Below are 12,909 nucleotides of genomic sequence, written 5' to 3' on the forward strand. Positions count from 1 at the left end.
GCCACGCCGCCGCGACTTCGGAGGAGTTGGACACTCAAGCACAGAAGCAAGATATGGATAATTGGTGTTTTTATTGTATTTTTATTTTTATTTTAATAGTTTTCAGAGAATGGCCTCGTTGGCAGATACGAGCTTTATGATGTATTGACTAGAAATGAGAAGTGCTGACTGTCTGCTTCTCGTTATGGACAAAAAATCCCACCATGGATCCTCATCATACCAGAGATGATGTTAGCCGCATCGAAAGCAAGCACACACTGAAACCTGCTCCATTCACTCGTTCGGTAAAAGACTAGAGCAGCCAACTGATGAGCCCGTGGATGGGGATACTGCACATCACTGTACATACTGATGGTAGTTCTTAGTTCAAGTGGCTGTTGGAATCTATCCTGCTAAGTTATACGACCACCATCAAAGTCCATCAATCACCAGCAACACGAGGGAGGCCACAATGCACCAGCACAAAGCACCAATGCCCAAATGCTAACAATCCAATAGATACACTAACTACTACGGATACTACAGTACTCCTACGTACTACCAACCGCGCGCCCCGGCTACTGTAACTTAGCTTGCCTTCCCACGTCTCCTCCACTCTTCTTCATGGGTCCATTTCCACGTCCAAGGGTCCCCCCCGGCCCCCAGTCTCCTGATTCATCCACCCCCTCATTAGTGAGGGTGCGGTGTGAGCATTCGAGGTGTGGGATGTTGTGCTTTTTCTTCTTACAGCGAAAGTTCTGTTTCGAGTCTCAAACTCCACAAGGCTCTCCTTCTCTCTCCCAAGTTGCCGCACTGCACTTCAATTCACATAACCTCAGTTCAAACAGAGTCGGCCTGTTAATTATCCTCTTCTCAAGTGATGAACTCGTTGATCGATGTGGCTAACGTGAGATGAAACAAATCTGGACTTCTGGTGTTACTCGAATCTAAAGTGAATCTCGCTGTCTGTTTGTCCCTTGCTTGTCTTGTCTGGCCATGCTTCCAAGACTGTCAGTCACCGTTCAATGTCCCTGTCATTGCCGCCGTCTCTCTCTTAGCTTGACTTGACTTGACATGACTTCGACTTGAGCCTGGCTTCTATTCTAGCTTTCGTCTCCTCGTGTCGCTGGCTCCTCTTACTCTAGAGGCCCTTCACTTGTCTCTCTCTATCATATCCTACCCGGGTTCCCACACCCTCACTTCATCTTGGATCTCATTCTAATCTCGATCCTTCTCTTCCTTTTCCTTTTCCTCTTCCCTCTTCATCGTTCAGTCTTTTTGACTTCGACACTTCCCCTCCCCTCCACCTAATCCCAAGGACCCCCCTCCCTCCTCCCTTTCTCCTCTCCCGTCCCGCCAGGCCAGCCCAGGCCTGACTGATCTGAGCTCCCCGCCACGAACACCCCCAGCCAGGCTCTTTTTTTCTCGCCGATTACAGACGCTCTTCAAGTGTTAATCGCGCGTCAAAAACCTACCGACGCCCCAAGCGCCGTGACTCTCGTCATTTCCAAACCTCAACCACCCGACTTTTCGCTACGGATACTCTTGGAGCAACTACGCTTTCAACCTTACCTATCTTTTATCTGCGAGCGCGCATGTGGAAAAGGCTTTCAGGCCACTAACTTAACTCCGTTGATTCACGCTCTTTTACTTTGGTTATAGCTGCCAAGTTCAATCTCGGTCTCAAGCCAAAATTAGAAAGAGAAATCAGTCTGGCTACTGTCTCATTTCGCCTTCTCTCTACAACCACTGGATCAAATCACCTTACCCGGATTCACCTTCTTTAACTCCCAATCTCAGCGTCATCCAATCCCAATCACAAATTACCTTACTTTCCGCCAAGCACGGCCTCAATTTTGGATCCTAGAATCGTAACCGCAAGGACTGACTGACTGTTGATCGATTTACTTGTGTTGTGTGGTGGATATTCGTCTGAGCCTGCTGCTTTCTCCAAGGCCACTGCGCCACCCAGTTTGCTTCAGCTGTCCCGATCTCAGCGACATCATCCTCATTAATCAACAGGCACTTCTGCCAGTTACATATCGTTCAGCGAGTTCGGTCCCCAGCCTCGCGGCTTTCACGGCCACCTGCGGAACGTCCGGAGTGGCTTCAATTGCGCCTCGTCTCCACGTTCTGGAAAACCGCTCTGAGTTTGCAGGCTTCTAGGCTTGGCTGTGTGGCCTCTTGGCGCCCCTACGACTCACTTGTTCCCTTGTGCTGTGCACCATCGGCGAGTCGTTCTATAATGTCAACTTTCACCGCCCTTAATGGGGGCTCACCCAGAACTACCGATCCGCCTGCTGTGACGATAGAGAAGCCAGCCATGGAGGAGCGCGCACTTAGCACATCGACATCTCAGCCTCCACCTACACCAGAAGTTTCATCAAATCAAATTCCCAGCCAAAGTTCGGATCGACCACCGTTTCAATCACCCGGTTATCCTGACGTAGAAGGATCTCACAAGCGAAAACGATCAGACTCTGTTGAAATTCGTCGTGAGCATGCAGTGCATGCTCAGACACCGGAATCCGCTCACCCTCATCACGAATCGCGAGAGCCTTATGGAACCCCCTCAAGAGATTATCGTCCTTATGGTGACGAGCACCGAGACAAAGAGTCTTGGTATTCTCATCAGGCACGCGATGAGCGAAGTTACGACTCACAGCAAAATTCGGCTACCACTCCTCATGGCCAAACAGAGGAGCAGATTGGCGATGCGCTTCGCAGGGCTACCGGTCAGATGGACCATAATGATTACTCAAATGCCAGTCCAGAAGGTGATGACCATTCCATGATATATGGTAGCCAATACGGATCCGAGCAGAGGCGTGACGGGGTCTTGCAGCATGATCCCAAAAAGAGAAAGAGGAACTTCAGTAATAGAACCAAGACAGGTTGCCTGACCTGCCGGAAGCGCAAGAAGAAGTGCGATGAGCAGAAGCCCGAGTGTAAGTCATTTATACATAAGTTATTTGATCCATGACTGACAAAAAGGTAGGTGGAAACTGCCTTCGCGGAAGTTTTGTGTGTGCAGGTTATCCACCTCAACGCGGGCCAGGATGGCAGAAGCCGGACAACAAGGCTCCTGCAGTTCCCCTTGAATCTAAGGATCCAACGTACATCCCCCCGGGAGCTTATGGGATGCCGCAGCAAAGCCCTTACGGCAATCAACCTGTGAAGCGCGAATCCCTGCCACCTTATCGTGGCCAGGCTCTTCGCATAGACCCCCCACAAGGCCGCCCTTTGGTGACCGACGACGACCGGCCAACGGCATCAACATTGCCCAGCGCGTCTGTGGCCAGTCCTGAAAACAAACTCTCTGCTCTTCCTTATACTCCTGCAAACGTTTTCCCAACTCCAGTCAGCGCAAATCCTCAACCACCGCCACCTTTTGGAGAAAGGATGACAAAGGAATACCAGCGTGTGCCTCCGCTGCATGATCTCAGCAGGACGGAACCCGAGTCTGCCCATTTAGGGAACCAGCTTCCACAGATCAATATACTTCACCCGACAAGAACCAACAGTCCTGCTCCTCCCCCGCCAGCACCGACTTCAAATGCCCAAGTTGCTGCTCAGCTGGCTTTATCGCACTCGCAGTTCCCTCAGAGGCGAACTCAAAAGGAGGAGATGTTGTCTGGGCGACATTACTATCCTTTCGACAAGGAGCTTTGCTTGGAGCGTGAACGTTGCTCTGCGGCTTGCTGGAGGTTCAACAACCTCACTCCTCCTACTAACGGTGTATCTCCCGAAGAGCGCGCTCGCCTGTTCCTCGAAATTCTGCAGCCTCGTGATCCCGTTCGAGTTTCTCCCACAGAAGCTTCCCCAGTCACCAATGTTGGCCGTGTAGGCAGGCATGTTGCTGTTGAGACACCCTTCATTTGCGATTACGGGTACAACATCACTATTGGCCACCACGTTGTCATTGGACGCAACTGCACGATCAATGATGTATGCGAGGTCAAGATTGGTGACAACTGTGTTATTGGACCAAATGTCAGCATTTTCACGGCAGGGCTCCCCATTGACCCCAAGAAACGCCAGGGCGGTCAAGGACCTCAGATGGGCAAACCTATCACCATCGAACAGGACTGCTGGATTGGCGGAGGTGCCATTATTCTTCCAGGGAGGACCATCGGCAAGGGCAGTACTGTTGGTGCCGGATCAATTGTCACCAAGGTAAGCTTACAAAGACAGGTCGGTAATAAAAACAGACAGCAGCTAACTTATAGTAGGATGTTCCTCCTTTCACCATTGTAGCTGGAAACCCCGCGAGGGTCCTACGTGGCATCGCTTCTTAATGCTTATATTTGGCGTTGCCTGCTTTTCTTTCCTTTTCACCTTCAGACACGATACCCAGTGTAATCGCATGTGTAAAGTTGGCACTGTTGATGGCCCCCGGCTATGAGGTTACAAAACTGTCAACGTTATACAGGTGGAGCGAAACGTTACAAAAGCCTCAGCATTGTGTTTATTACGGATTTTTCTTTTCTCTCTCTGTCTTTTTTGACTACATTGGAAGGATTTGCTATTGGAGCGGGAGCCGAGTGTGGCGGGAAAAGCAAATATTGAATGGGGGCGCCATGAGTTTTAATATGCGGAAATACGGGCCGCTATAGGGAGGTAGAAAACCTCATGTGACGAGACGGAGCGTCGGACGTGCTGATGAATCGGGATGGTTGTGTTTGTATTTTTCTTTTTCTGGTTCGTGTTGCATGTGCTACGACTTATGAGAGATAAACAAGGCGGGTCGAGACCTGCAGGAAAATGATATCCATCTATGTTATTGAATGTGCGGAGTAAGCATTTTACAATTTAAAATGCCTCTTAAGGCTTATTTGATGCACCTTGTGCTCCCAATCGGTGCACTCACTAACTTAGGTGACCAGCGTGAGCTATCATGATGTAGCAATAAGACCTTCGTTCAACGATGGCTGCAAGATGCGACCTGTTCCTGGGCCATTCGCGATGACAACAATTCCGCGTCCTGACCCAGCTCTTGTTCTTGGCCGGTTGCCATAGTAATTGATCGGTGTTTGTGTCTGCATGCGACCGTGTATGCAGCCTCAGGATTGACCGATGGAAAACTTGTTGTTGTTAGTGAGCACTGGGGAGTCAAAGGGCGTACGTAGGTTTGAACCGGAACTAACCCATTCGAAGCCATCATTAGGGCCGAAGAAACTGTTCAATGGGAAGAATTCTTCACAATTGGTGGGGTAATTGAAATCTGCCATTGTAAAGTCTGGGATATCACTGCCTGAAGTCGACTCGCTGTGGGAGTCTGCGATGTTCATCATACCTATAGTCTTCACTTTAGATGTCGTACTTGGTGTCGTGATGCGATTTAAAATCGCTCTGATGACCTTTGCGCCGTGTCGTGCGTCTTTGGAGTGGCTCGCTCGAGTTTCCCAGGTCTTGCAGGTGTCTTCCAGTATCTGCGTGCGTTGTCTTCGGTCTTGTGGTCTACGGCTTCAATTAGTAGTCATGCTCGGAGATGGTAGGTGGAGGATGTACGTTATGTCGGCGGACTCGTGAAGGTCTAAACATAAAATCATAGACGCGACAAGAAAATCATGCAGAGTCAGGCTCGATAGCAAGAAGCGGTCTTCATACATGCGGCCTCCTTCTCGAATCTCATGCTCAAACTCGAGATGAATCTCGATAATCCGAAGAGCGGCAGTTCGACAGAGTTCACGGGATGCTTTGTACATTTCCTGATTCTTCTCGGCCGCAAGGTAAGGCCGGTGGAGGACACAAATTGTCTTGAGATATGACACTTCTATAATTAACCTGTGCATGATGGTATGGGCCGGGATATCAAAAGGAGTGGCGGCGATGGGGCGAACGCGCAAACATTCGGGGACACTGTTGTGGTATACTTCCAACTCAGCTTGGAGAGCCATGGTTTCTTCATAAGGCGGGGACTCGACTCGAAGAACATGCCGGAGAACGCGGCGTAGCAAACGGCAGAGATGAGATTTTGTCTGCCATGCCAACATGGGAGTGGGATATGTTGGGGGGCGAGACTCGGGTACTTCAGAATCCTCGTCAAAGTCATCATCTGATAAATTTCGAGGATGTCCAGCGTCGCAGACTTCTTGGTATACCATTGGAGGCATACCGAGCTGAAAGGAGAAAAGCAAATCTGAAGTCTGTACAGTAAACCACGTCCGCCTTCTCATCTCAGCCTCAAATGGCTTAATATTCGGGGACACTCTCGCCGCGTCGAGGTGGTAGCCTCTTCGCTGAGCAAGCCGAACGGCGAGTGAATAGAGGGACCATGTGGTAGCCTCCGAGTCCTTTCTCTTGGCGTTGACCGCATGAGCATATAGGGTGAGTGCCTCGACAGAATATGGTCTAGCTTTGAGGTACTCTCCCGTAACCAGACATTGAGCAGAACGCTGTATGTAGAAACCTGGCCCTTGAAGCAGCGCGAGATGGGGCTGCTGGATTTTGCACACCATTGTACCGAGACTGAGAACAGAGAACATTATACTCAGCCATAAGAAGTTGGCATTGTGAGGGCAAGTCCAGAAAAGTTCATAACGCCGCCAAAAATGACGCTCGTGAATGAAGGGTACAGCGAGGAACTTGGCCTGGAAGTACGATTTCACGAGAGCATTGGCCTCTTGACGAGATGGGACGCTGTCAATGATCTCGCTCATAGCGATTGGAGAGATCCCCCCCGTTGCAATGTCTGGCGCGGTGGATAAAGTCTCAGGCTCGCCGTGATGATCGGGGTCATCTTGTGTACTGAGAACACTCTGAATATCATGTATGCTCTTGAACACGGCCTCCCAAGACGTTTCACCGTGGTATGCAGCATCAAACCCCTCTTCAACTACCTGCGGAGAGGGCAAGTTCATATGCTCCGCCATTGCAATGCTGGGAAGGGCGTTTGAAGCTTCTGAAGCCTTGGCCAGACGCATCACGATTTCCTCAAGTTGAGCCATTTTGAGTTGCATCTCTTGCTTGTCTGCGAATCCATTTGCATCTCCATATACGCACAATCTTGGATCGCCACGCTTGTGGCAGGCACCGCAAGTTGGCTTCCCACGGTCACATTTCGACTTGCGTTTCTGACACGCCATGCACGAGACAGGCTTTCGATTGCGCGTGACTTTGTGGTGGTGTATTGCTCGGAAAACTCCGGTGAGATGTTTCATGTTGGCTTCAGGCATGTTTGAAGATATGTCCAGATAACGAGCTCTGATGTATCTTTCGACAAGATAGAATAGTTCCAATGGTGAGCTTAGCAAAGAGTCCAGATAGTGATGTGAGGGAGGTTGATTGATAGGTTGAAGTTGACATGGGCTGAGAGAAATACAGTGGCTTCCACAACAACGCTTGATTGGGGCTCCCCGAACAGGGCTGTCTTATAGTGCTTCTCGTCTCGTCTCGTCTTGTTTTGTCCTGTCGTAATAGAACGTAGGTTGACTCGAGATTAGATTGGATGCTTGAATCGAGCGGGGATAGCCTCCACTACAACAACGATTTCAATCCGTTACGCCACACCAAGCCTAGACCTAACCGTAGGTATCTAATGAGGGCCATGATAGGTACAGATGCTATATGAGACAAAACAGAGTGAGTAACCCAAGAAAAGAAGACATCGAGTTGCGCTTGGTAAGTAAATGCTCGAGCTACTAGACTGATCAGGTCGTCGCCTAACAAGCATGATCAAAGCCGATAGTAATGGATCTCAATGCCTATTCTATTATACAAATACGATGTTCCTATTTTCAGAAATTCAACCATAAATATGCGGCTTCCAAAAAACAAATGCCCATTCTCCAGTTAAACACAAAACCCTCCCTTGTTCACTCGTACAACTAAACGTCCCGAAATAGTATGTCAAGGTCACATAATATGCCAATAGTAATACATGTTGTAATCGTGAATCCGCACCATCTCAACCTCGCTATGCTCTCGTGTTATCAAATCATTGAGAGTGGTTTTGCTCCAGCCTCTTCTTGTTCTCGTCAATAATCTTTTCCATCGTTTCAAGTGCCCGAGTCTGATCCTTCAATCTCGAAAACGCCTTGAAGGTATATGCGTCAGGCTTGTACCCAGCCGCCTCAAGGTCCTGTAGTGTGCCCACCGTCTGTGACAGATTCTGCATTGACGCATAACCCTTCACGAGGGTATTCCAAGTTACGTCGTTGGGCTCCAGATTGTGCTCCCGCATGACCTGGAGCATTTGCTCCCCTAGCATTTTCTCTTTTCGCATCAAAAGACCATGCAAGAGGATAGTGAATGTGAACAGGCTTGGCGCCGGGTGAGCCTGTATGCCATCAGGAGGCGAGGTTTCTTCAATGCCCTCTTCCTTGGTCTTGGAAGTCAACGTGCCGCGAAGCATGTCACCGAAAACCTGTAGCGCGGGGCGTAGTAGAGACTTTTGCCCGAGCATGACCTGGATCAATGTGTCATGGACCACGCTCCCTTGATCTTCCACAAGCTCTCGACCCCAATTCTTTTCAGCCCCATACTCCTCTAAACGGGATTTGAAGAAGCTGTAAAACGACAATAAATCATAAGGTCGGTAGAGGGTCTTGATATATGCACGTAGCATGATAGCTAGAGTCTCTGCATTAGGCTTCTGTCGGGGGGCCTCGCGCTCGAAAAACTCATTCACGACAGGAACAATGGTCGTCCTAAACCCCCACTCTCTTCTTGGGCCAGACCTGAATTTCTCAATACCGTCCACATCTTCCTGGCTGAGAATCAGGGGCAGAGTGTCGGGCAGCAGCCATTGGAGAGGCTCCAGGTTGAATTTCTTGGCATAGATGCGAAGCATGGACCCAAAGATGGGAACGGTCCATGGCGAAGGATACTGCTTCTCACGGCTCTCCATCTCTGCAAAGTAAAAGATAGAATGGAGTGTGTTGTTTAGCACATCAACATATGGTGCTTTAGCCGCTCGAGCGACGTCGAGTGCAAGCTGTACGTTGGATGCTTTAAGGCTGGCCTTTGCGCCTCTGAAAACAGTGGTATAGCACCGTCGATCCAACTCAACGCCGTTCTCTGCGAGCAGCAACGGAAGCCGAACTGCTTCTGCAATGTCCCCCTGCAAGCAAAGGGATTCAACCAGAGACGTGAAGTTGATCAGGTTAGGGGAGAAGCCGCGCTCGAGAAAATACTCAAGAGCCCGCTGAGGCGGAAAACTTTCATCAGATGTGGACCATCCATTTTTCGCTTGCCTAGAAAGTAGTAAAGTCGTGACAACGCTCGCGAACCCAGCCGAGTTCAGATCGTGGCCCTTATCTGCGATCTCGCGAAGAAGCTCAAATGCCTTGGATTTGTATGCACTGCTACTCGCAAGGTTTCTTGCAAAGTGCAAAAGTGTATTTCGATGTAACTTGATGCCTGACTTTTGCAAAATCTGGAGCATCTCAACTGCTTGCTCAAGGGGCAGATTCTTCCCGAGGCGACCCAGGGTAGACTGACGGATTGGAACGTGGCCAGGGGGGAGATCCTCAATGAGCTTTGCGAAAAGCTCGAGTACCTCGTCAGCCTTCGTAATACGATCTCTCATATTCTTGATGTTGTTCAATCTGAGATTCGAGATGCAGAAATGGGCAACATCGAGGATTGCATAACCATGGGGTAGAGGATCCAACGTTGACTCAAGAACTTGGACGGCCTTTCCCGGACATGAATGCAGAGTCGATAGCATTGCAGTGGGCCATATCTTCTTCCGAGATTCCATGTCCAATTCGTGCCAGGCCCTTCTCATGTCTGACGCACTCTCCAGTCCATACAAGAATTTCCCGTGGTCGAGCCATGTCCATGATCTGGGCTTTGAAGGAGCCTCAAGCAGTTCGATTCTTCGCTTCCAGAGGTTGAACTGCCGCCTTACGGCAACCAACTCATCTCCAGAGTATTGGTGACGCAAATAACCCCATTGTTTATATATTTCCTGCGTCCTCTTCCTCTTCCTCTCTATGGCCTTGCGTTGCTCTTCGGCAGTCTTTCGAGTGAATTCCGGGATTTCCCGATGCCTTAGTTGATGGGAGTGTTCGCTGCGCGAGCGTCTCTTCCTTAGTGAGAGTCTATGTCTATGATTAGATGCATTATCCCTTTCTTGAATCTGTTTGCGATCTCGTAGTGAGGGGGGAGTGTATGTTTGCGTCTTGGAAGGGTTCGAGGCTGCATTACGAGGACGCAGTTGTGATAATATTTGAGAACCGACTTCCGGGACGGATATGTGCGTATCGAGATGGTAGGAGCGAATCAATCTTGGACAACTTTTCGTAGTGTTGTATCGTAAGGCAAGAAAAACAGCTCTTCGAGTCCATGCTTGGGGCGTTATAGGAAGCTCAAGCCTTGCACAGGCGCGGAGTACAAAGGCCGTTGGCATATCCTCCGAGTCGGCATCAACTTGAGGCCAATCGTCTGCATAGTGATCACTAGACGAGTAGCGAATTCGCCGTAGTCGCTGGTAAGAGCTGAATGTCGAGGTCGCTAATTGCTCTTGATTGCGAAATTTTTCAGATTTATGCCGAAGTCGCTCAATGCGCCTCTATAATTTTAGCTCTCCTCTGCGCTTAACGCAGGGGTCCAATGGATGTTTCTTAGTGGAGGGGCTTATTTAGTGGCAACCCCTACAGAACTCTTCCCAGTGAGTGGCCCGGGCGCTTGATTTGAATCGTAGCGGCTCTGCGGGTGTAGAGCAATGGATAGACGCGCTTGAGAAATGTCCATCTTGAATTCCCACCTGTTTCGCATCCGCCAACCTCGAATCTCCATAACAAAAATAATACTCCGGCTTCACCCCGGTTTCACACTCTCTCAACGCCTGTATACTGTTTCATGACAATCTGACACCATGTCTTCATCACACGCCAGCCTCAGCGCTGCCTCAGACGACCGCAAAGCCAGGCTCGCGAAGCTGAAGAACCTCAAGCGCAAGCAACCTGGAGACGAAATTGTTGCACCAGAATCAGAAAGAGCCCAATCCCCTCCAGTAGAGCCAGATGTCTCACGACTCCATGTCTCTGGCCGTAACTACGACCCTGAAACCAGAGGTCCCAAGCTTGGCTTTGAACAGGATCCAACCCTCAACCTCGACAAGCCAACGCTCGAAGAGCAAGCTGCCGAAGTGGAAGCGGAGGTCAAGCAAAAGGCGGCAGAAGAAGCCCAAGACGATCAAGGTGTCGATTTATTCAAGCTACAGCCAAAGAAGCCGAACTGGGACTTGAAAAGGGAACTTGATAGGAAAATGGAGGTTCTCAACGTTCGGACCGACAACGCCATTGCGCGCCTAGTCCGCGATCGTATCACGGGTGCACAAAAGGCTGCCACGAAGAGAGACGCGGTCGTGGACGCTCAAGGCACTGGAGAAGCAACCGGCATGGATGGTGTGGCATTGGTAGAAGGCTTGAGGGTCAGGGAGAAGGAGGAGGAGGAGGAAGAGCGTCGCGAACGGGAAGAAGATGCTGCGCTAGGGGTATGAAAAAGCAACATCTAACCTTTAGATGTCGAGGTTCTGCCTCGCCGCCCTTTTTATTACATCTTAGGGGTCTGGCGCATTGTGCGATGACGGTTACACTATATCTACATTTATACCCAACAATTCATTATCTTCCACCCTTCATGGCTTGCGTCATAGCTAACCGTTGACTGAAAGGACTCAAGCTTCGTTCTCGTGCTTGATTCTCAGGACCCGAACCTCCGTGCCCATGTCTTCTGTCATCAAACCTTCCACGAGGTGGCAGTCTCTCACGGTCGTGCCTAATCCTGGATCGATCCGGTCTCTCATCAAGTCTGCCTCTCGATTGGGGCGACCTTGGGCTCCCAGAACGTCGACGACGAAGGCTATGTGGGCTCCGAGATTCCGATGGATTCTCCCTAGGATGCCTCGCTGGCGCGATCCTTTTGACAGAAGGTAAAGGGTCCCGGGACCTGTACTGGTCGCGAAGGTCAAAATCTTCAGGAGATGAGCTGCGACCAGAATGGGAACGCCTGTGCTGAGCTTCCACACGAGGGCTTTGGCTACGTTTCAGGCTAGGACTGCGACTGCGGCTGCGACTGCGACTACGACTGCGGCTATCAACTCGCCTGCCACGCTGTGAGCCCTCTGAATAGGGGCTTCGACCTCGTGGCGACTGGGCAGGAGGTCTGGCCCTGTCTTTACCAGGTGATCGTGATCGCGAAGCGCTAGTGGATATGGTAGAAACTGAATGAGAAGACACTGACCCTCGACGTTTTGCGTTTGGCTCAATCAGCTCATCGTCTCTCTGTTCTCGCTCGCGCTCGCGGGCGCGTTCGGCTTCTAATTTAGCCAGCTCTTCATCCGCCACACCTTTCCTGTATGGCTGTTAGTAAGTAAACAGACCTTTGCTACTTTTAACCAACTTTTGCTCGAGAGGGTTCAATGTCTCATTTGTGAGCTTAGGCACCAGTTTGGGATTTCGGAACTGCTGAGATCGCGATGGACGTGACACGTATGGACGCTCTTGAGCAGTGGCTTTACACTCATATGAGTAGTGGCGTTCTGGGATGGTCAGCATGATTGCAGAATCACATCGAGGTCAAAACATATCTCTCTTCAAGCATTTCTGGCACTGGACGCTAGAAGGTGTCGACCGGGATGGGCCACCGCGGCCTCTGTAGGTGAACATCGGAAAATCGGAATGGTCTCTGTGTAGCGGAAAACCTCTCAAACTATCGTGTACGAACGTGTCAAAAATATGGCGCCTCTGTGGGTATTATGAACGGCAAAAGAACTGATGTAATTATTGAGTCGTGATTGCTTGAATGGCCTCCTGGTGATATCTTTGAGTCACGTGACGCATACTCCTAAACTGAGGATGCGTGATCAAAGCTTGAGTAGACTCCATTCCAAGGCACGTAGCAGGAAGAACAGGTCAGGTAACATTTCAAAATTTCCAGGCATTCTAAAGGTAGATAATACCTTATTAATAATTATCG

At 50.0% G+C, this 12,909-nt stretch overlaps 5 protein-coding genes across 8 annotated transcripts; 2 read left to right on the forward strand and 3 right to left on the reverse strand.

Moving 5' to 3' along the window:
• Window positions 1-503: 503 nt before the first annotated feature.
• On the forward strand, window positions 504-4,822 carry FVEG_02704 (hypothetical protein). Its single transcript, XM_018890146.1, has 3 exons — window positions 504-2,927; window positions 2,978-4,155; window positions 4,212-4,822. Exons 1-3 carry the CDS (start codon window positions 2,225-2,227, stop codon window positions 4,275-4,277), a joined length of 1,947 nt encoding a protein of 648 aa, XP_018746421.1. The 5' UTR covers window positions 504-2,224; the 3' UTR covers window positions 4,278-4,822.
• FVEG_02703 (hypothetical protein) lies at window positions 4,647-7,394 on the reverse strand. 3 transcript variants are annotated; one of them, XM_018890144.1, is made up of 4 exons: window positions 5,491-7,394; window positions 5,276-5,439; window positions 5,127-5,203; window positions 4,660-5,063 (listed from the first exon to the last, which is right to left on the reverse strand). In XM_018890144.1, exons 1-4 carry the CDS (start codon window positions 7,155-7,157, stop codon window positions 5,043-5,045), a joined length of 1,929 nt encoding a protein of 642 aa, XP_018746419.1. In that variant the 5' UTR covers window positions 7,158-7,394; the 3' UTR covers window positions 4,660-5,042. The 3 variants fall into 3 exon arrangements, with proteins under 3 accessions (XP_018746418.1, XP_018746420.1, XP_018746419.1); XM_018890143.1 differs by having other exon boundaries at window positions 4,647-5,063; window positions 5,127-5,439; XM_018890145.1 differs by having other exon boundaries at window positions 4,647-5,063; window positions 5,127-7,394.
• Window positions 7,395-7,571: 177 nt separating this feature from the next.
• FVEG_02702 (hypothetical protein) lies at window positions 7,572-10,522 on the reverse strand. The gene has a single exon (XM_018890142.1). The coding sequence runs from the start codon at window positions 10,334-10,336 to the stop codon at window positions 7,919-7,921; it is 2,418 nt and encodes an 805-aa protein (XP_018746417.1). The 5' UTR covers window positions 10,337-10,522; the 3' UTR covers window positions 7,572-7,918.
• Window positions 10,523-10,607: 85 nt separating this feature from the next.
• Window positions 10,608-11,608, forward strand: FVEG_02701 (hypothetical protein). The gene has a single exon (XM_018890141.1). It carries the CDS (start codon window positions 10,805-10,807, stop codon window positions 11,429-11,431), a length of 627 nt encoding a protein of 208 aa, XP_018746416.1. The 5' UTR covers window positions 10,608-10,804; the 3' UTR covers window positions 11,432-11,608.
• Window positions 11,419-12,842, reverse strand: FVEG_02700 (hypothetical protein). Of its 2 annotated transcripts, XM_018890140.1 has the most exons (3): window positions 12,334-12,842; window positions 12,175-12,285; window positions 11,419-12,036 (listed from the first exon to the last, which is right to left on the reverse strand). In XM_018890140.1, the coding sequence occupies exons 1-3, from the start codon at window positions 12,486-12,488 to the stop codon at window positions 11,556-11,558; spliced, it is 747 nt and encodes a 248-aa protein (XP_018746415.1). In that variant the 5' UTR covers window positions 12,489-12,842; the 3' UTR covers window positions 11,419-11,555. The 2 variants fall into 2 exon arrangements, with proteins under 2 accessions (XP_018746415.1, XP_018746414.1); XM_018890139.1 differs by having other exon boundaries at window positions 11,419-12,285.
• Window positions 12,843-12,909: the final 67 nt, after the last annotated feature.

Source organism: Fusarium verticillioides, chromosome 5, assembly GCF_000149555.1.
Source record: "Fusarium verticillioides 7600 chromosome 5, whole genome shotgun sequence".
NCBI lineage: Eukaryota > Fungi > Ascomycota > Sordariomycetes > Hypocreales > Nectriaceae > Fusarium > Fusarium verticillioides.

Excerpts from the sequence above, each read along its gene's own strand:
- FVEG_02704 (XM_018890146.1), top strand. The coding sequence starts at position 2,225 with ATGTCAACTTTCACCGCCCTTAATGGGGGCTCACCCAGAACTACCGAT. Across the intron at positions 2,928-2,977 it reads CGATGAGCAGAAGCCCGAGT|GTGGAAACTGCCTTCGCGGA; the intron begins GTAAGTCATTTA and ends ACAAAAAGGTAG. Across the intron at positions 4,156-4,211 it reads CCGGATCAATTGTCACCAAG|GATGTTCCTCCTTTCACCAT; the intron begins GTAAGCTTACAA and ends AACTTATAGTAG.
- FVEG_02703 (XM_018890143.1), bottom strand. The coding sequence starts at position 7,157 with ATGCCTGAAGCCAACATGAAACATCTCACCGGAGTTTTCCGAGCAATA. Across the intron at positions 5,440-5,490 it reads CACGAGTCCGCCGACATAAC|ACCACAAGACCGAAGACAAC; the intron begins GTACATCCTCCA and ends TTGAAGCCGTAG. Across the intron at positions 5,064-5,126 it reads CTAATGATGGCTTCGAATGG|TTTTCCATCGGTCAATCCTG; the intron begins GTTAGTTCCGGT and ends AACAACAACAAG.
- FVEG_02702 (XM_018890142.1), bottom strand. The coding sequence starts at position 10,336 with ATGCCAACGGCCTTTGTACTCCGCGCCTGTGCAAGGCTTGAGCTTCCT.
- FVEG_02701 (XM_018890141.1), top strand. The coding sequence starts at position 10,805 with ATGTCTTCATCACACGCCAGCCTCAGCGCTGCCTCAGACGACCGCAAA.
- FVEG_02700 (XM_018890139.1), bottom strand. The coding sequence starts at position 12,488 with ATGCTGACCATCCCAGAACGCCACTACTCATATGAGTGTAAAGCCACT. Across the intron at positions 12,286-12,333 it reads TTGAACCCTCTCGAGCAAAA|GAAAGGTGTGGCGGATGAAG; the intron begins GTTGGTTAAAAG and ends ACAGCCATACAG.